The 22,103-nt window shown below is 44.0% G+C and overlaps 1 protein-coding gene across 1 annotated transcript in view; it reads left to right on the top strand.

Moving 5' to 3' along the window:
* Positions 1–22,103, top strand: part of spag16 (sperm associated antigen 16) — a 677,853-nt gene that overhangs the window by 351,845 nt on the left and 303,905 nt on the right. The window contains exon 15 of the mRNA XM_033024314.1: positions 21,145–21,210. Coding sequence (XP_032880205.1) covers positions 21,145–21,210 — 66 coding nt within the window. The remainder of the gene's footprint in view (positions 1–21,144; positions 21,211–22,103) is intronic.

Raw genomic sequence — 22,103 nt, forward strand, 5'->3', positions numbered from 1 at the left:
CAGTGGCGTTTAAGAGGCTTTTAGATAGGCACATGGAAATGGAGGGATACGGATCACATGCAGACAAATGAGATTAATATGGCTTGGCATCATTTCAGCACAGGCATTGGGGGACAAAGGCACTGTTCATGTGCTGAATTATTCTATGTTCTATGCTATTTTTCATAACCTCCACACTCTCCTTCATTTGATCTTATCTAAAAAATCTTCTGTTTCCATCTCCCTGGTTTATTTATTTAAGTAGGATGTACTTATGGGCCTATCCCACTTAGGCGATTTTTCAGGCGACTGTAAAGTTGCCGGAAGTCGCCTGAAATACCGGCTGCTGGCACGGCGACTGTCAGAGTGGAACACACACACATCGCTTCCTTCACCAGCCCGTTATGCAGGCAGGGGACAGGGCAAGCGGGGGAAGTGTTGGCTGGGTGAAACTCATACGGTGCAAAGCCAAGGTGATACAGACCATGTACCATAAGTCCTTTAAAAGAGGGGGGGGGGGAGAGGGGGGAGAAGAGGGGGGAGAGGGGGGAGAAGAGGGGAGAGAGGGGGGAGAATGGGGAGAAGGGGGAGAAGGAGTGGAGACTTTTAAGAAGCCAGACAACTTTTAAGAAGCCAGAGATACACGGCTGTGAAGCTCGGCGAACATTTAACATTACAGGTGCACAACCTTTTATCCGAAAGCCTTGGGACCAGACACTTCTCGGATTTCGGAATTTTTTGGATTTCCGAATGGAAGATTTTTAGCGTAGATTAGGTAGGTAGCGCGGGCGGCTTGAAAAGTCTGGAGCGGCTGCCTCCTCCCCGGAGACCGGGGAATCATTGTAAATCATTCCTTAAATGTTAGTCAGTTAGTTTGGAGGGATTTTATGGGGGGGGGGGGGGGTGAAGGGGGAAACTTTAATTCTTTGTCCCCTACCTAGTCGGAGAGGCGGGGAGCGGGCAATGCCATACCGGGTCGCCGTGCAGTAAGTTCCGGAGAGCTGTGGCCGCCGACACACAACATCGCGGAGCTGGGGCTGCGGGCGTCCGGCCGCGGGCCGCGCTGGATTTGGAGTGCCGCGCAGCCAGGGGTAGAGTTGCCGGGGTCAGAGCTACAACCGGCGTCGCCCGCGGCTGGACGCCCGCAGCCCCGCGATGTTGGGAGTCGGCGGCCACAGCGCTCCGGAGCTTACTGCACGGCGACCCGGTAAGGCATTGCCTGCTCCCTGCCTCTCCGACCAGGTAGGGGACTAAGAATTAACGTTTCCCCCTTCACATAAAAGCCCTCCAAACTAACTGACTAACATTTAAGCAATGATTTACAGATGTTTAATTGTCTCCCCGGTATCCGGGGAGGAGGCAGCCGCTACAGTAGTATAGACCTGGGTTGACCATGCGTCGTTTCGGGTCAAGTTTGGCGCCAAACGCGAGCTTTGGTGTGCAGACGACATCCTGGAAAAAATGTCCGGTTTTCGGAGCTTTTCGGTTTCCGGAACTCCGGATAAAAGGTTGTGCACCTGTACCACCGGTCGGTAACTACTGCTTACATTTTTTCCCCCAGTTTACGGAAAGTCCTTTAAAGAGGGGGTAGAAGGGGGAGAAGGGGGGGGGGCGGAGAAGGCAGGGCGGGGGGGGGGGGGGGGGGGGGGGGGGGGGGAGAAGGAGTGGAGCCAACTTTTAAGAAGCCAGAGATACATGGCTGTGAAGCTTGGCGGACATTAACATTACCTGGTGGTTATCCTTGGTTCTGAAAACTACTGCTTACTTTTTTTTTCCCAATGAGCCAATGAAATTCACCGGTCAGCACCGGCTACAACCTACGAGAACCTAAGAGGACCTTCGACCTCCTGACAACCCACTCGGACTTCCTGGCGACCCACGAGAATTCTCGCTACCCTCCATGGCAGCATCATTCTGTTCGCCGCTAATTTTTCAACATTTTTGAAAAACGGTCAACATTTTGAAAAATTCACGGCGACCGTAATGAGGCCGTGGCTATTTCCCAGCAGTCGGGAACTCCTCGCGACCATGAAGACGACTCCCCAGCAACCATCCGCGAACATGTGGCGACCATGTGGCGACTGCATAGTCTCCTGCGGTCGCCTAAAAAGTCGCCTAAGTGGGACAGGCCCATTAGTTGGAGTTTAGTTAGCTTTAGTGTCAAGTTGCCAACCATTCTTCCTTCATTAGAAAAGCCATCCATGGGATTATTTTTGAAATGAAATGTAAAATTAGGTAGAATTTTGTTTCACATAAATGCATTGAAAGTTTAGGCCACGGTACTTAATCACCGACTGTTCTCTTTAACCTATTCGTTTTGTTTCATTTATTCATACATAATTCATGATACGCAATTTTTATGTTCTTTAATTCTAACAATTTACTTACTAATTAATGGTGCTCTCTCAATGAATATTGCCTGTTAAAGTATTGCCACTATAATAATGATCCTCTGGGAAAAAAATAAACACCTATAGTGTTCTATAGTACCTATAGAAACTATTCTACAATCTACGGTCAATGTTATCTTGTTCTTCAGCATTCCCCCATAACTTTTTTGTACCGTATTTGTCACATGTACAGAGGTGCTGTGAAATTCATTTTTGTATACAGTTCAGTGCAAGTATCACTATACATAAGCCCTTGGATACTTCTTAGATAAGCATCTCAGATGCATCTCAATCAGTGTACAGAGTCGCCAGATTTGGCACCATTTTCAAGTGTATGAAGGAACTGCAGATGCTGGTTACAAGTCCCAGTTGTTAAAGGTGTCTGACTTTGACTCCCTCCAGTGAAATTGTGCCCCTAGGGAAACTAGTTGGGCACTTCAATATACATTAATGTGAGAGAATCCAACCGCCCTCCCCCAAACTTCCTTCCCTCCATATGTCACATACCTCAGATTCCTTGCTTGTCAGCACAAATTGGAGCTTTATGCCCCTGTCCCACTTGAACGTGAACGGAAACCTGTGGTGACCTTGCGCCCCACCCAAGGTTTCCATGAGTCACCAGAGGTTTTGGTCACTTGCCTGGAAAGCCTTGACCGAAGCGTGAGCTGCATCTACTGACCAAAGATCCGACAGGATCTTTACACACACACACACACACACACACACACACACACACACACACACACACACACACACACACACACACACACACACACACACACACACACACACACACACACACACACACACACACACACACACACACACACACACACACACACACCGTGAAGGTGGGGGCCAGGGACAGCGGAGGAACGCTGTCTGCACGATGAAGAGGAAGGTAAACGGCTGCCACAGAGCACAGTAAGTCCTTTAGAGAACGCGGGAGGGAGGGGGAGAAGGGGAAAGAAGGGGAGAGAAGGATAGAGAAGGGGAGAGAGAAGGGGAGAGAAGGGGAGAGAAGGGAGGAGAAGGGGAGAGAAGGGGAGAGAATCAGGGGGGAAGGAGTGGAGACAGTTTTAAGAGGTTTAATAAAGTTAGTGGGCATTTTACCTTCCGGCGGATCTTCTAGGTCCTGAAAACCAAAGATCCTACAGGATCTTTGCTGAAAACTCCAATGAGCCAATCAAAATGGCCGGTCAGCGAAGGAGATTGCCTTCGACTGCCTGTAAGTAAATAGCAACCCCACTCCACTGGCTTTGACCAAATGGCAACCTATTTTTAGTCGAGGCTGTTTTTTATATATAATCGCAGGAACATAGAAGAAGCCTCAACTACGCAGAAACCACTTTTCACCATTAGGGAGAGTGACCAAAACCTCCGGGAACCTCATGGAAACCTTGGGTGGGGTGCAAGGTCTCCAGAGGCTTCCGTTCAGGTTTCCTAAGTGGGACAGGGGCATAAGTGGGACAGGGGCATTAGGTTGCAACCTGCAACCATGGTTAAACGCTAAAAAAAACAGGCGATTATCATTGAAGCCTTAATTATAGGTCCTCTGTTATGATATGGATGTTTTACACTTCATTTGCTGACTTTGGTTGCAGTACTTTGGATATTTGAAGTTTCACCATTAATCACAGCTTTTTTTAAACCATGTACAACTGAGCTACATGGTGTTATCTCAAGCTCATTGATCATCCTCATCTAGTAATTTGATGGGAGGGTGTCCGTGCATACAAAAGAATGCTTATTATGCAGCATTAGATGAGAACGTACAGGGCAAGAGTAGCAAGTTTGCTGATGATACAAAAGTGAGTGGTCTTGCAGATAGTGAAGATGTTTGTAAAAAATTGCAACAGGATCTGGATTGATTGGCCAGGTGGGCGGAGGAATGGTTGATGTAATTTAATATAGAGAAGTATGAGTTGTTGCATTTTGGGATGTCGAACAAGGGCAGGACCTACACAGTAAATGGTAGGCCTCTGGGTAGTGTTGTAGAGCAGAGGGATCGGTGAGTACAGGTGCATGGTTCCTTGAAGGTCGAGTCACAGGTAGATAAGGTGGTCAATAAAGCTTTTGATATTTTGGCCTTTATCACAGAGTATTGAGTATAGAAGTTGGGAGGTCATGTTGCAATTGTATAAGACGTTGGTGAGACCGCATTTGGAATATTGTGTTCAGTTCTGGGCACTATGTTATACAAAAGATATTGTCAAGCTTGAAAGGGTTCAGAAAAGATTTACGAGGATGTTGCCAGGACTAGAGGGTGTGAATTATAGAGAGAGGTTAAGTAGACTCGGTCTCTATTCCATGGAGTGCAGGAGGATGAGGGGTACTCTTATGGAGGTGTACAAAATCATGAGAGGAATAGATCGGGTAGATGCACAGAGTCTCTTGCCCAGAGTAGGGGAATCGAGGACCAGAGGACATAGGTTCAAGGTGAAGGGGAAAAGATTTAATAGGAATCCAAGAGATAACTTTTTCACACAAAGGGTGGTGGGTGTATGGAAAAAGCTGCCAGAGGAGGTAGTTGAGGCTGGGACTATCCCATTGTTTAAGAGACAGTTAGACAGGTACATGGATAGGACAGGTTTCGAGGGATATGGACCAAGCACAGGAAAATGGGACTAGTGTAGCTGGGTCATTGTTGGCCAGTGTGGGGAAGTTGGACTGAAGGGCCTGTTTCCATACTGTATTACTCTGTGACTCTATTATCAGGAACCACACAAGCCTCATTTTAAAACATGATTCCGAGTGTAGGCCATCTGTTTCTGAACTATTTTAGCTAATTTCATGATTTATTTTTGCATGGTATCCAATTTAACAGTAGTACTATATGAAACATTTATAACACTTCACCATAAACAGATGAAATCCAAATTCTCAATAATGAAAGGAACCAATTTATTTCAGATTTTCCATGAAAAATTTCCACCCATATTTGTAATGCAATTCACTCCAGCTGCCTTATATGGAAGGGCGGTAATTAGCACATGCAGTGATTTTGTATATTGGCTGAATAGTATGTAAAAACATTGAAACTACATTTTTGAACTAGGCTTCGATGACATTAGTATTTGAGTAGCTTTGCATGTAAAGGTAGTCAGTGAATGGTCTACTTTAACCTAAGTATTCAGGTGCCATTATGTTTGATCTTGTATCTTCATTTGACCTTCTATAGTCTGGTGAAAGCTTTCTGCCATTTCCCCAGAAATTATATCTGCCATTTCCACAGACATTATATCCAAGAGGTCTGTTGGTAGTTGGTTGTAAAAATAGCTAAATAGACATAATTAACAGTTTGCTGCACTACACCATTGTGTTCTTGTTTAGGTGACTTTACTTAGGCTACTGAAATTGAATGTGAAGCAAAATGCATTATAGCTGACACACTAGGATTTGATTTTGATGAGGAGGAACCGTTATATATGATGGCAAACCATTAGCATTATTGAATTCAGTGAAATTTGACCCACTTAAAATCCAGTCTACCATTGTTCTGAATATCATCTGTATTCACCTTTTCTTCATCTTACCTCAGATTACTGCTCTCAGGAAATTTACAAAACTGTTATGGACCTGTCCCACTCAGGCAACTTTTTAGGCGACTGCAGGATACTATGCAGTCACCACATGGTCACCACATGGTCGTCACATGTTCGTGGGTGGTTGCCGGGGAGTCGCCTTCATGGTCGTGAGGAGTTCCTGCATTCTAGTCGCGGCCTCATTATAGTCGCCACAAATTTTTCAACACGTTGATAAATTAGTGGCGACCAGAATGAAGGCGCCTTGAAGCGTAGCGAGAATTCTCGTGGGTTGCCAGGAGGTCCGAAGATTCTCTTAGGTTCTCGTAGGTTGTAGCCGGTGCTGACCAGTGAATTTCATTGGCTCATTGTGAAAAGAAACGTAAGCAGTAGTTTTCAAAACCAAGGATAACCGACCGGTAATGTTAATGTCCGCCGATCTTCACAGCCGTATATCTCTGGCTTCTTAAAAGTTGTCTCCACTCCTTCTCCCCACCCCGTCTCCCCCTTCTCCCTCCTTCTCCCCAACCTGTCTCCCCCTTCTTCCCCCTCTCCACACCCTCTTTTAAAGGACTTACGTAACCCTTCCCGTACACTGAGCTTTCGCCATCTTAATTACAGCGCCAACCTTCCTGTTCATCGCGTGTGTGTCTGTATCACATTGACTTTGCACCGTGTGAATTTCACTCAGTCAGCACTCCCCCCCCCCCACTTGCCCCGTACACCGCCTGCAAACGGGCTGGTGAAGGAAGCGATGTGTGTGTGTGTGTCAGTGTTCCACTCTGACAGTCGCTGTCAGTCGCCTGAAAAATCGCCTGTGGGACAGGCCCATTACTGCAATGTTCCTTTAAAAAGCATTCCTCTTGGCACATTTCCATGAACCAGAGTTGGAGTTGGTTGTTACAGACACCATGTCATTATTAATTTTAAAGATTGATGTCTCTCTAGTGTATTGTGGTTATGTTTGCAATAATGTGGTTCATGCCTTTCAGTACAATTCATACTTAAATACCTCATGCTCAGTCTATAAGCTCTATGGGTAATTTGCTTCTTGTGGAACTTGTTGTAAAGCAAGTTCTTTACCCCAGTTTCACTCCAGAGAAGATAATGACCAGTACATAATAATAATAATAATAATAATAATAAATACTTTATTGATCCCCTCAGGGAAATTCAGATGTCCAGAAGCTCCCAACCAACAAACCCACAGATTCAAAACAAACGCAGACAGAAAATACATAGAATACAATGTGGACACTACCTGAGAGCAATAAATACTTAAAAAGACCAATAATTAACAGTTAAAAATTAATAATTACAAAATGCATCCCCCTACAGCCTAGCGGTCCGAATTATAAAATCTAATGGCTGCAGGGGTGAAGGATCTCCTGAACCGCTCCGTTCTACAGGGCAGGGAGAGGAGCCGGTTGTTGTTCCGAGTGCTCTTTTGACTCTCCAGAATTACATGGAGGGGATGCCCGGGGTTTTTCAGGATGACCTGCACCTTGTGCCTCATACGCCTCTCAAGCACCTCCATCCCAGAGTCTACTCTCCCCTCCAGCACTGAGCTAGCTCGTTTAACCAGTTTGACCAGCTTCCTATTGTTTTTTGCACTAATGCTGTTGCCCCAGCAGACAACAGCGTAGAAAATAACGCTTGCAACCACTGTGTTGTAAAACATGTGCAGCATATCCTTACACACATTGAAGGATTTGAGCCTTCTGAGGAAAAAGAGTCTGCTCTGGCCTTTTTTGTAGAGGGAGTCAGAGTTGACAGACCAGTCCAGTTTGTTGTCAAGGTGCACTCCAAGGTATTTATATGTCTGCACCACCTCAATGTCAGCCCCTGCAGCGTTGACCGGCTGAAGGGGGATCTTGGACCTGCCAAAGTTAACCACCATCTCTTTAGTCTTTGTTGTGTTCAGGGTGAGACAGTTCTCTTCACTCCAGGCACAAAAGGCACTGGTCAAGTTCCTGTATTCCTCCTCCTGCCCGTTCCTTACACATGCCACAATCGCTGTATCATCTGAGTATTTCTGTACGTGGCATGTGTCAGACTTATAGTTAAAGTCTGCTGTGTACAGGGTGAAGAGGAACGGGGCCAGAACCGTTCCCTGTGGGGCTCCAACATTGCACACCACTGTGCCAGACACACTGTCCCCCAGCTTGACAAACTGTGGTCGACCCGTCAGGTAGTCGTATATCCAGGAGATAAATGTGGAATCCACCCCCATCTTCTTAAGCTTGTCATTCAGAATCAGGGGTTGGATGGTGTTGAACGCACTTGAGAAGTCGAAGAACATAATCCTCACATAGCCACCGGGTTTGTCCAAAAAGGAGTAGATCCGGTGCAGCATGTAGAGGACTGCGTCATCCACCCCAATGTTCTCCTGGTATGCAAACTGTAGTGGGTCGAGTGCGTGCTGGACTTGTGGTCTCAGGAGACGAATGAGTAGCCGCTCCATTGTTTTCATAATATGGGATGCAAGGGCCACCGGTCTGTAGTCGTTGATCTCGGTCGGCCGCCCTGCTTTGGGAACCGGCACGAGACATGATGTTTTCCACAGACCTGGTACCCTCCCTGACTGGAGGCTCAGGTTGAAAATGGTCTGGAGCGGCTCCGCCAGCTGAGCCGCACAGTCTTTTTAGTAGCCTGGGACATACACCATCAGGGCCAGCTGCTTTACCAGGGCGCAACCTCCTCAACTCAGCTCTCACCTCGTCCGCCGTGAAGAACAGTTGAGGAGATGCCGGCATAGGAGGTGCTGCAGCTGTGGTGTTGGGGGGGCTGCCTCGTGGAGGTGATGGTGGGGGAGAGGCTGCACCTGTAGAGGTGGGAGGGGATACCAGATCAAACCTGTTATAGAACAGGTTAAACTCATTGGCCTTGTCCACGTCTCCTGACGGCTGGCTTCTCTTCTCCTTGAAGCCAGTGATGGCCTTCATTCCTCTCCACACCTCTTTGATGTTGTTGTACTGCAGTTTCTTCTCCAGCTTCGTTTTATAGTCCCCTTTTGCCTGCTTCATACTCCTTTTCAAGTGGTGCTGTACCCTCTTGATTTTTTCCCGATCACCAACCTTGAAAGACTCCTTTTTCTTGTTTAGGAGGCTCTTGATGTTGCTTGTAATCCAAGGTTTGTTTTTGGGAAAGCAACAAACAGTTCTTACTGGCACAACAACATCCCTACAGAAGTTGATGTAGTCCGTTATGCATCCAGCCATCCTGTCGATGTCCATACAGCTGTTTAATTCCTGTGGCTCCATCAGTATGTCCCAGTCTGTGCATTGAAAGCAGTCCCTCAGGGATTCACTGGCCTCTGGTGTCCACTTTCTGAAAGACCGGGTGGTTGTAGGCTGTCTCAGTACACAGGGTTTGTAAGAAGGCCTTAGATAAACCAGGTTGTGATCTGATTTGCCAAGCGGTGGAAAGGCTAAGACACTATAGGCCTCCTTGACATTGACATAGCACAAGTCCAGTGACTTATTGTGCCTTGTGGGACAGTCAACATACTGTGAGAAGCCTGACAAGTGGGGGCTGATGTTCACATGATTGAAGTCCCCTGATAAGGCAATGAGTACGTCCGGGTGTCGGGTCTGTAATCTCGCGACAGTCTCTTGGATGACATCACATGCGACTACAGGCTCCGCTCGAGGAGGAATGTAAACAATAATGGCGACGATGTGGGAGAACTCCCTCGGTACATAATAAGGTCTCAGTCCAACCGCCAGGAGCTCAATATCCCGACAACAGATCTTATCTTTCACAGTTATGTGACCTGGATTACACCATCTATTGTTCACAAGCAGAGCAAGTCCCCCACCTTTGATCTTCCCACTCGCCTTCGGGTCTCTATCTGCTCGTACCGTAGTGAAGCCGGGGAGATCCACACAGGAATCCGGGATGATGTCCGTCAGCCACGTCTCGGTAAAACACATGAGACTGCACTCACGGTAGACCCGTTGGTTCTTCATAAGGGCCTCCAGCTCCTCACACTTGTTAGGGAATGAGTTGACGTTCCCCATAAGGATCGATGGCAGAAACGGCTTGTATCTCCACCTCCAGGCCCTTAGCCTGGCCCTTAGCCTGGCCCTTAGCCTGGCACCTGCACGGCAACCACGGAACGGCTTCTTCAGCTCAGACGGAATATGGTGTTTTATTCCGTAAGCTGTCCGTCGCCACATAAGGAGTTCATCCCTCCTATACGCAACTCTACACATGCTGTGTAAAAATTACTGCACAGCAGCAGCAGCAGCAGCAGCCACCGCACAAAACACACTAAAGCACTAAACAAAACTCTGAGCTACAAGGACTTGTATCCAAGTCCCTGTCCTTGTCCTTCACAAAAACTAAATAAAACTAAATAAAACATTAAACAAAAAACACTAAAACGCTAAAACACTAAACAAAAACTCGGAGCTACAAGGACTTGCTGCCTCTCAGTTCGGCGCATGCGCATTAGATGCACTTAATCAATTAATGCAATTAGATGTACATGAACAAATCATAATCCTTTATCCATAACATATTGTATTTTAGCTGCTGATGTCACAGTTCAGCAACTGGTGAATGTGGATAATGGATTCCTTAAGACACGGCATTACTCATTAACTGTGTGCTTTATAACTGGTTGTCAGAATTACATTTCCAAAAGTGAAAGAACTAAAAAATGAACAGCATTGGTTTTTCACCCAAGGTGCTTTACTGGAATATTAGCAAACAGAAAATGCCACAAATTTGAATATGGGAATATCTGGGCTACTGTAAATGTAAATTTTAAGAAGAATCTTTACAGAAGGAAGAGGCAATGAGGCAGATGTGTGAATTGAGGGAATTTCAGAGTTTGAAATGTGAAGGCACACGAGCCAGTGGTGAAGCAGGTAAATTTGGGGTGATTTAAAGTGAAATTGCAGGAATAAAATCACCTTGAAGAGCTGTAATGCTGTGAGATGCTGCATATACATTGGGAAAGGAAAGGCTACAGGGCATTTGGAAACAAGAATAAGAACGTTTCTAGTGAGGTGTTGCTTAAGCATGACTGCAAGCACAAAAGCGACGCAGAACGCGACTTGGTATAACATAAAACATGGCCAGCAGCTTTAAATGACAAGTTTACTGAGGGTAGAAAGAGGGGTGCTCGACAATGTAATTGGAAAAGTCATATCTAGAAATACTAAGAATCTGGCTAAAGATTTCAGCAGTAGATTATCTGAGGCATGGATGAAAAAGGATGCTTTATAACCATATAACCATATAACAATTACAGCACGGAAACAGGCCATCTCGACCCTTCTAGTCCGTGCCGAACACATAATCTCCCCTAGTCCCATATACCTGCGCTCAGACCATAACCCTCCATTCCTTTCCCATCCATATAACTATCCAATTTATTTTTAAATGATAAAAACGAACCTGCCTCCACCACCTTCACTGGAAGCTCATTCCACACAGCTACCACTCTCTGAGTAAAGAAGTTCCCCCTCATGTTACCCCTAAACTTCAGTCCCTTAATTCTCAAGTCATGTCCCCTTGTTTGAATCTTCCCTACTCTCAGTGGGAAAAGCTTTTCCACATCAACTCTGTCTATCCCTCTCATCATTTTAAAAACCTCTATCAAGTCCCCCCTTAACCTTCTGCGCTCCAAAGAATAAAGCCCTAACTTGTTCAACCTTTCTCTGTAACTTAGTTGCTGAAACCCAGGCAACATTCTAGTAAATCTCCTCTGTACTCTCTCTATTTTGTTGACATCCTTCCTATAATTAGGCGACCAAAATTGTACACCATACTCCAGAATTGGCCTCACCAATGCCTTGTACAATTTTAACATTACATCCCAACTTCTATACTCAATGCTCTGATTTATAAAGGCCAGCACACCAAAAGCTTTCTTTACCACCCTATCTACATGAGATTCCACTTTCAGGGAACTGTGCACAGTTATTCCCAGATCCCTCTGTTCACCTACATTCTTCAATACCCTACCATTTACCATGTACGTCCTATTTTGATTTGTCCTGCCAAGATGTAGCACCTCACACTTATCAGCATTAAACTCCATCTGCCATCTTTCAGCCCACTCTTCCAACTGGCATAAATCTCTCTGTAGACTTTGAAACTCTACTTCATTACCCGCAACCCCACCTATCTTAGTATCATCTGCATACTTACTAATCCAATTTACCACGCTTTATGATGATAAAGATATATAGAGTGAACTTTAGGGTCAATCATGACACCAAGGTTGTGAAATAGCCTGTGCCATTTTTAGACAGCTGCCAGTGGGGAATGGAACCAGAGCCAAGAAAAGTTGACACAAAGCTGGTTGGCTGTGTGAACTGTGCGGAGTATGCTATGAGGATGCAGGGTGACTTGGACAGTTTGGGTGAGTGGGCAGATGCAGTTTAATGTGGATATATGTGAAGTTATCCACTTTGGTGGCAAGAACAGGAAGGCAGATTATTATCTGAATGGTGTCAAGTTAGGAAAAGGGGATATACAGAGATCTGGGTGTCCTTGTACATCAGTCACTGAAAGTAAGCATGTAGGTACAGCAGGCAGTGAAGAAAGCTAATGGCATGTTGGCCTTTATAAAAAGAGGAGTTGAGCAATAGGAACAGTTGTACAGGACCCTGGTGAGACCATACCTGGATTAATTGTGAGCAGTTTTGGTCTCCAAATTTGAGGAAGGACATTCTTGCTATTGAGGGAGTGCAGCATAGATTCACGAGATTATTTCCCGGGATGGCGGTACTGTCATATGTTGAAAGAATGCAGCGACTGGGCTTGTATACTCTGGAATTTAGAAGGATGAGAGGAGATCTTATTGAAACATATAAGATTATTAAGGGATTGGACACACTAGAGGCAGGAAACATGTTCCCGATGTTGGGGGAGTCCAGAACCAGGAACCACAGTTTAAGAATAGCGGCCATTTAGAACGGAGATGAGGAAAAACATTTTCACCCAGAGAGTTGTGCATCTGTGGAATTCTCTCCCTCGGAAAGAAGTGGAGGCCGATTCTCTAGATGCTTTCAAGAGAGTTACAGCAGATTGAGCTCTTAAAGATAACAGATATGGGGAGAAGGCAGGAACGAGGTACTGATTGTGGATGATAAGCCATGATCACAGTGAACGGTGGTGCTGGCACGAAGGGCTGAATGGCCTACTCCTGCACCTATTGTTTATTGTCTATTGTCTATTGACAATGGAACCATGTCTTTGGTTTTTTTTTAAACAGATCTACCTAAACCTGAGTTTGTAATTTTATTGCTGTTCCCCACACCAAACAGTGCAATATGCTGATGTGTGCTTATGATGAATAATGGTGAGTCTGGCTAAATGTGTGATGGTACGAGGACTGGTGTCTCAGCTATTATAGTCTTGGATCCCAAAGCACGTTCCAACAGCATATCTATTTGAATAAGTTTTACCTTCTGGTGATGATATTCTTTTCATGTTTCTAAAAGTAAAATTACTGGAGGAAAACCTCTGCTTCCTGAAAGATGTGCCTTATTGATAGCCTGAAGAGTTCCTCATGCCCCAGAAGAAAGAACCTTTCTTAAGGGGCAGTCCCACTGCGGCGACCTAATCTGCGAGTTAAGTAGAGTGTCTTCGACCTTCAAGCTCGAGGGCACTCGCCTGGAAAACCTCGAGCTGGTTCGACCGTCCGGGTTGAAACCGCGAGCTGGATCGACTGACCGCACACACACACAAACACATCGCAAAGGCAGGGTCCAGGGAAAGCAGGGGAACGCGATGAAGAGGAAGTTAGTCCTTTAGAGAGCGCGGGGGGAGGGGGGGGGGGGGGTGGGGTGGTGAGAGAAGAGGAGAGAGGGGGAGAGAAGGAGAAAGAAGGGAAGAGAAGGGGGAGAAGGGGATGAGAAGGAGTGGAGACACTTTTAAGAAGTATAATAAAGTTTAGCGGTATTTTACCCACCGGTCGGTTTTCTTTGGTCCTGAAAACTCCAATGAGCCAATCAAAATGCTCGGTCAGCGAAGGAGATTGCCTACAGCTGCCCTCGACTGCCTGAAACTAAATAGCGACCCCACTCCACTGCACTACGAGTTAAAAAGAACCATGCCGACCAAATTTTACTTGCGGAAAAATTTTCAGCAAGCTGAAAATGTTTCCACGACCTAGCTGAGGCCGCAAATATTCGAGAACTTCCCTCGAACATGAAGGAGAGTTCCAGTGACCTCATAGGATCTTCTAAGACCACGTGTCGACCATGCTGCGAGTTTTGAGTCAAGGGCAAACGCTTCTAAACTCGCAGATTAGGTCGCCGCAGTGGGACAGCCCCTTTATGTTGTTGATCTCTTCCAATGAAACATCAAGGTCGTTGTCAACGAATCAGGCACCTAGTCCCTCTTCCAGTCTCTTTCCACTACCATATGTAAAACTGAGCCACAGTGATGGTGAATTGCACATGTCCTTTTACAGGCTGAAGCCAGCAAAGTGCTTGAAATTTCACTATTTGTCATGGGACCTGAGAAAGAAAATACTCGTTAAATATCATCCTTGAGAAACTTTTATAATTAGGTCTAAGGCAGCTTGTTGCAGTTTTATTCTGTTTGGTTCCAAATGATATTTGTTTTCATCAACAAGCAGAGTCCCTTGCATAAGGGAGAGAATGCAATCAAAGCAATTGGTGGCCATTTCGATCTAGACTGTCAGACAAGAAACCGGCATGGAATAATAGGTAGTGAAGAACTGCAGATGCTGGTTTAAACCAAAGATAGGCACAACATGCTAGAGTAACTCAGTGAGTCAGGCAGCATCTCTGGAGAAAAGGAATAGGTGATGTTTCGGGTTGAGACCCTTACTCCAGCTTTTTGTGTGTGTCCAGGGAATAATGGGTGCTTGTTTTACCTCCCTATCATTGAAAGCAACTAAAAATAAAATTAAGTCATGGTTTAACATGCCAATCCAATCCTATTGGTTTATTTTTGCTTGGTTTAAATTGTTCATTTGACAAGGGTCCAATATTGAAGGGCAATATCATGAAGAGGAGCTTCTTCTTCTTCTTCATGCGTATGGCGTGCACAGCCTAAAGTTGTAGGACAACTTGTTCTATTTGATCTTATTTGATTGTGCATCCATCGAATGATTGCATTAATTCATCGAAACAGGGCAGACCACGTGAAGGTTGCAATCTCCCTGAAGAGGATAATACATTTTCACACAAAATTAATTTAATAAAATCACAGTGTATGTCATGAGCAAGCTAGGAAAAATCACAGGGTTTTATTAAACAGAAAAATCATTTGTTTAAGATTCAATAAACTGTCAAATTTATCCTAGGTAGAGTGAAAAGCAAGTCATAACGATCATTCTCCGCATTTCTATTGGAGTTAGAAAGCAGCCTTGGAAGAGTGCTGATTCACCAAACCTTGTTTTGAGCTGTCACCCAGGCTGTTTGTACCTCTATGATTGCAAATTGAACCAGGCATTAGCAACAATCCACAGACAACAAACTGCAGTTGTGAGTTGTATAGATTTTGTGTGTGTTAGAAGGAATGTTAAACATAAGGTGTGTGGTTACAATCAGGCTTCCCTGGTCATCCATTTCAACATTTCAATAAAACACAATAAAAATATTTTTATGGCACCAGTCTTCTAAAATAGCCTGCCTGGAACCTGCGGTATTAATACACTGGAGGTGTGAAGCGTGAGCAGAAGCTGGAAGTGGGAAGACTAGCTCGTAATCAGGTTTGCAAACACATTTAATCGCTGTGTCAAAAGCAATGGAGATAAACAAGTGAAGTGTGAATGAAATAAAGAGATTTTAAATAACAAACTGCTTATGTGGAAATGTGAAATAATCAGTAAATGATGATCCTTTTAAATAATGCCAGTCGAGGAGCCTCCTTGTTGCTGCATATAGGTTCTGCTGTTTGAGGTTATCAAAGGACATTTTCTGGAGTTCTGATCTCCAAAATGATGGCATCTATGTCATGTGATGCATACAGAATTATATAATCTGTCTGCTTTGCAAACATCAAGTGGATATCTGTCTACAGATGTCACTTGTGGACTCTAAAGGAAGTCTTAGCTCCCAAAAACAGTTTCTAATGATCTTAACATTTCATCTTCTTGGTTGGGATGGCAATGAAAGTGTTTCTGCCAATAAGCGGACATATCATTTTATTTTACAATAGATTGAAGACATACCATGATAAATAGTTCCTCTTCATTTCCATTGGTGACCTTTAAAATGAACCAGTCACAAATGTCCTCTTTTTTAAATCGTATCTAGCATCTTATTCCGGTTCCGGTGGCGCTGCGAGTCGGCTGCCTCGCCTGCAGCGGGTTCGTTGTTTTGACTTTTTTTGTTTTTTTTAGTATGTCCAAAAGTATGTTATAGTGTTTCTCTGTTTGTCTTGTGTGGGGGGTGGTGGTGGGGGAGGGGGGGAATAGGGGAAAACCGTTTTCAGGCACCTACCTCGACGGAGATGCAACTTTCTTCCTTGTCGCTTCTTTGCCTCCCTCCTCGTGGCCTTACAGCTGGTTTGGTGCGGCCTTTCCTGGAGTTGGGCCCAGAGCTTCAGAGGCACGCAATATGGACTTTAACATCGCGGACCCCCTTGCCCGGGGGTCGCAGGAGAAGCACTCCGACCGCTGGCATGTGGCCTACAACATCATGGAGCCTCGGTCTGTGGAGCTTCTGGCGGCAGGCGTGGAGCGGACCTTACATCATGGAATGGACGATCCCTCACCGGGGGATGCCAGAGATGAGCTCCGACCACTGGCCTGCGGCCCACAACATCTGGAAGCCGCGGTCTCCAGTAAGGAGGTGGTCGACTGGGAGCTCCGGGCCGCGGGGTGTGCTCGACCTGTCCCGACGTTGCCGTTCCGACCATCCCGACCAATGGGCTTGAACATCAGGCCGTCTGTAGCGGTGACTACGGAGGGTCAGGGCCCCTGGTGAGCAAGGGAGGAGGAGGAGGAGGACTGTCTGAACTGTATTGCCTTCCACCACAGTGAAGAATGCTGTGGTGGATGTCTGTGTGGAATCATGTTGTGTATTATGTCCTTTTTTAATTGTAATGCTGCATTGTAAATTCATTTCGCTGCACCTTATGGTGCATGTGACAAATAAATTTGAAGAACAAATTCAAATTCAAGAAGATAGCATGACTTATATGTAACTTCATTATTACTTTGAAATTAAAATCTCTTCAGAAATTGAAAATAGGTCTATCTTTAAGCTTGTTTAAGTTTATATTTTAGTTTAGTTTAGAGATACTGAGTCCACGCCGACCCAACGATCACAAGTATACTAGTTCTATATTATCCCAGTTTTGCATCCTACACATTAGGGATAATTTTACAGAAGTCAATTAACCAACAACCTGCACATCCTTGGTATGTGGGAGGAAACTGGAATACCCAGAGAACGCCCATGTGGTCACAGGGAGAATGTACAAACTCCTTACAGACAGCACCTGTATTCAGGATCACGTCCAGGTCTCTGACGCTGTAAAGCAGCAACTCTACCGCTGCGCCACTTTGTCGCACTTTTGGGATGAGTGGCACCCGGTGTAGAAGGTGCAGTTAGAACTACTTTATTTCCTCTCCGTAAATTGTTGTCTTTGGCTAAATTCAACACTCTAGTCAGAACATTAAAAATTAAATGCTTCCAGTAAAGTGGCAGATATCAAAGATTGTGCCAAGGGGTAAGCTATTCATAAAACAAATTCTGCTATACATAAAAGTAGCTGCAAACAGTGACAGCCATTATGCATTGAGCTAATGGTAATACAACTTTGTATGAAGCTAAACATTACCGCAGGACAATATTACAGTACTTTTCCAGGGTAGCTGGGTCAAATTAGCTGATATTGGATGGCCATGTGAACCTTGTCAGCCTTCTCGCTATAATACCCAGGCATTCTAACCTTCACACCTTACCCTTCCATATAGCTAGTTTCCCGTCTCCCCTGACTCTCAGCCTAAAGAAGAAACATCACCCATTCCTTCTCTCCATAGATGCCGCCTGTCCCGTTGAGTTACTCCAGCATTTTGTGTCTATCTTCGTGTAAACCAACATCTGCAGTTCCTTCCTACACATTATGGACAGTCAGCATGGCTTTGTGCATGGGAAATTGTGTCTCACAAATCTTATCGAGTTTTTAGAAAAGGTCACCAAGAAGATTGTTGAAGGCAGGGCATGCCAGTGGATGCTGCCTTTTTGGACTTTAGCAAGGCCTTTGACAAGATCCCACATGATAGACTAGTCTGGGAGGTTAGATTGCATGGAATCCAACAAGAGCTAGCCAATTGGCTTGGAGGAAGGCATCTGTGCTGTGTCTGATGATGTTTTTTTATACACATTAAAGATTTGAATAACAATGTAGTAAATGTTGTTAGTAAATAATTTTGACTTTTGAAAGACATTTGGACACAAATGAATAGGAAGGTATTAGAAGAATATGGGCCAAGTCCAATTTGACTTGCCAAGGTGGGCAAAAGGTCAGTTTCTGTGCTGTAGAGCACCATGACATTAGCAGATTTTCCCTACAACTATTGCCTCCAGCTCCTAGTTTTTCACGTATTGAGGGAGTGAAATGCTGCAGGGCAAGATGTTTCTCTGATATTCAACTGATCTTATATCTTCACTTTTGTTTTGTTCTGTAATCAGATGCTGAAATTACCAAAGTATGAAATAAATTGGGAGGAGGCTCATGTAGAGTTCAAGCATTGGAGCTGAAGTAATGTCTAAATGACATGTTTTCGTGATATACATTTTGTGCAAATATCTTCAGTGATTGTAACCACCCAGGGTTAAAATCATACACCTCAAGTTTCTAAAATGACATGCTTTAATTGTATTTGATTAGGTAATATTTTAATGTCTGCACTCCTTTGAAGAATTTTGTTTCATCTCCCGAACATACTGGAAGCCTTACAAGTTCATCTTGTTCATGAAATATTTATTTCACCATCAAACTAAATTAAATTAAATTACATTTGATGCAGGTGCTTTCATTAAAATCTCTCCAAATGAATCAAATACATTTAGCATCTAATCAAACAGGAATCTTTTAGATTTAACATTTGGAAATGTTTTGGAGAGGACAGCAAATTGAAGTCTTTGTGTAAGCACAAATGAAAGACTTTACATGAGGTTACAGAATTACTGTATCAGTACTATCACAGTTCGTTTGGCCAACGCATCTATGTTGGGATTTATGCTGCTCTCAAGCTTTTTAATGCCTCTCCTTTCCCTTTCGCCCTTGTTTATATACAGTATGTGGCCTCCCTTTAGATGTATATGCACAGTAACTCCCTGCTATAACAAATTTGACCTTCTCACTATCTTCAAGGAAATAAATGTTTTTTCTATTTGCTCAATGTAATCTTCTAGTAACTGTCTGCTATTGATAGTCTCAAGTTCTTCTTTTACCCATAACTAAAATAAAATATCACGATTCAAGGGTGCTAATTGTCAAACGCACTGACACCAGTACAATAAATTCTTACTTGCTGCAACTTTACAGGCATATTAAACGCAACAACACAAAAAAATTAACAATAAATTATTAATTATACTAGGTAATAATAACAAAAATGATGCAAGTTAAAGTACATATTGTAACCTTCATAGTACAAAGTCCATTATAGTTTGGTGCTGAGGTAGGGTCATGGTTAGGGTGGTGCAAGAGCCTGATGATTGATGAGAAGAACTTGGTTTTGAACCTGGAGATAACATTTCTCATGCTCCTGTGCCTTATTCCCATTGGTAGCAGTGGGATGAGAGCTTTGCCAGGATGGTGTGGTCCTTAGACGATATTAACTACCTTTTTGAAACATGATTGAAGTGTTGCACTTTGGGAGGTCAAATGTAAGAGGAAAAATGCAATAACGGCATGAATTGCAGTGGATTTTGGGGTTCAAGTTCATAATCTGCTGAAAGTGGGAACACAAGTAGATAGAGTGGTAAAGAAGGCATATGGTATGCATGCTTTCATAAGTTGGGGCATTGAGTATAAGAAACAGGAAGTCATGTTGCAGCCTTATAGACTGATTAAACTGCCTTTGGAGCATTACAAAGGGTGCAGAGGAGGTTGACCAGAATGATGCCTGGATTAGGGGGAATTAGCTGCAAGGAAAGTTGGACAGACTTGGATTGTTTTCTCTGGAACACCAGAGGTTGTGGGGAGACTTGATAAAACTATGTACACAGAGATTCACACACAGAGAGTGGTGAATCTCTGGAATTCTCTGCCACAGAAGGTAGTTGAGGCCAGTTCATTGGCTATATTTAAGAGGGAGTTAGATGTGGCCCTTGTGGCTAAAGGGATCAGGGGGTATGGAGAGAAGGCAGGTACAGGATACTGAGTTGGATGATCAGCCATGATCATATTGAATGGCGGTGCAGGCTCGAAGGGCCGAATGGCCTACTCCTGCACCTATTTTCTATGTTTCTATGTAAAGTAAGAGTTATAAATAGAATAGAGATTTATTCCCAAGATTAAAAAATCAATTATTAGACGGCATAGTTTTAAGGCGAGGGGCAAAGTTTAAAGAAGATGGGTGGGGTAAGTTTCTTTATGCAGAGGTTGGTGAGTGCCTGGAAAACGCTGCCAGGGGTGGTGATTGACGCAGATATGATAGTGGAATTTAAGAAACTTTTAGGTAAGCAAATTGATGTGCTATGAATGGAGGGATATGGATTGCATGCAGGCAGATAAGAGTTGGTCCTGACATCATGTTCGGCACAGACATTGTGGGCAGATGGGCCTGTTCTTGTGCTCTGTGTTCTATGTAATGTTATCCTGCTTAGCCTGGATGTATTTCTGGTCACCTGTAGGCAGATCACACCAGTCCTAGATTTCACCATCTTGACCTAGATTTGTGGTCCAGCATCACAAACAAGATTAAGTTTCACAATGAGCTCCACTACCTGTTGCTGCAGCCACCACTCCTTTAAAATATGCAGGCCAGGTTTAAGTAGTACAGCAAGCCATAGCTAGTGTGATCAACTCACTGTACTTATTGAGACAAAAGTGTTTGCTACCTCTGACGCTGTGTAAGTAAACAAGCAAGATGAAGGTACAATGCTTGCCTGCATCAAAAGCAATAGGTGCGGTTAATCACACATTGTCACACCAGCAGCTGTTCTGGGAGATATCAAAATGACCCATTTTAAGTATAATTCTATATTAATTTTTCAAACGCACTCCCAACTCTTATGTAAACCAATAATCAAAATTATTATTATTTACTATGGAATTTTCCTTTTCTTCTTCAGGGACTTTGTGCTCAAACTTTCTTTGGTCATCAACATTCCTGCAATGATGCCACCTTTAACCTGAAGGTATGGTGTTTCTGCCTCTATTTACTATATCAATTGAAAATATAATAAAATAGCTTGCCTAGATTTTATAAGAAAACAATTGTTGATCATGTTAATGGATCATTTGATGTTGTGACACGAAGAGTTAACAGAGGTACTCCAGTACATGTAATAATATATTTGAAATTTCAGTTTTATTGATAACATAAGATATTATGCTGGAGGAAGTCAATGCGTCAGAGAACATCTGTGGAGGAAAATGGACAGACAAAATTTAGGATAGACACAAAATGCTGGAGTAACTCAGCGGGACAGGCAGCATTTCTGGATAGAAGGAATGAAGAAGGGTCTCGACCCAAAACGTCACCCATTCCTTCTATCTAGAGAAGCGGCCTGTCCCGCTGAGTTACTTCAGTGTAAACCAGCATTTGCAGTTCCTTCCTAGACAACATCTAGGGTCGGAACACTTATTCAGACTGAAGAAGTTCTTCCCCCGCACAATTAAAGCATGGAATAATCTTCACCCAACTATAGTTACCCAACCAGATGCAACTAAATTTAAAGTAGCTCTTTCTTCCCAATAACCCTTTCTGGCTTAAGCCCTCCCTTCACCACCTCCAGTTTAAATTCTATTTGGAATATTTTGGAGGACCAAGGAACCAAGAAGAAGGGTCCCAACCCAAAACGTCATCTATCCATTTTCCTTCACAGATATTGCCTAACCCACTGAGTTCCTCCAGTAGTTACATTTTTTTTGTAGTTAATTTTCCTCAAGATGCCACAAGTTGGGAAATGGCATTCCACTGAGACTAGTTCTGTTCATCATATACACAAACAATTTAAAATTAGAATATATATTTAACACTGTGGAGGATTGTTATAAAGTATAAATGATTTTTAAATATCCTGAATAG

The sequence above is a fragment of the Amblyraja radiata genome, chromosome 7, assembly GCF_010909765.2.
Source record: "Amblyraja radiata isolate CabotCenter1 chromosome 7, sAmbRad1.1.pri, whole genome shotgun sequence".
Lineage (NCBI taxonomy): Eukaryota > Metazoa > Chordata > Chondrichthyes > Rajiformes > Rajidae > Amblyraja > Amblyraja radiata.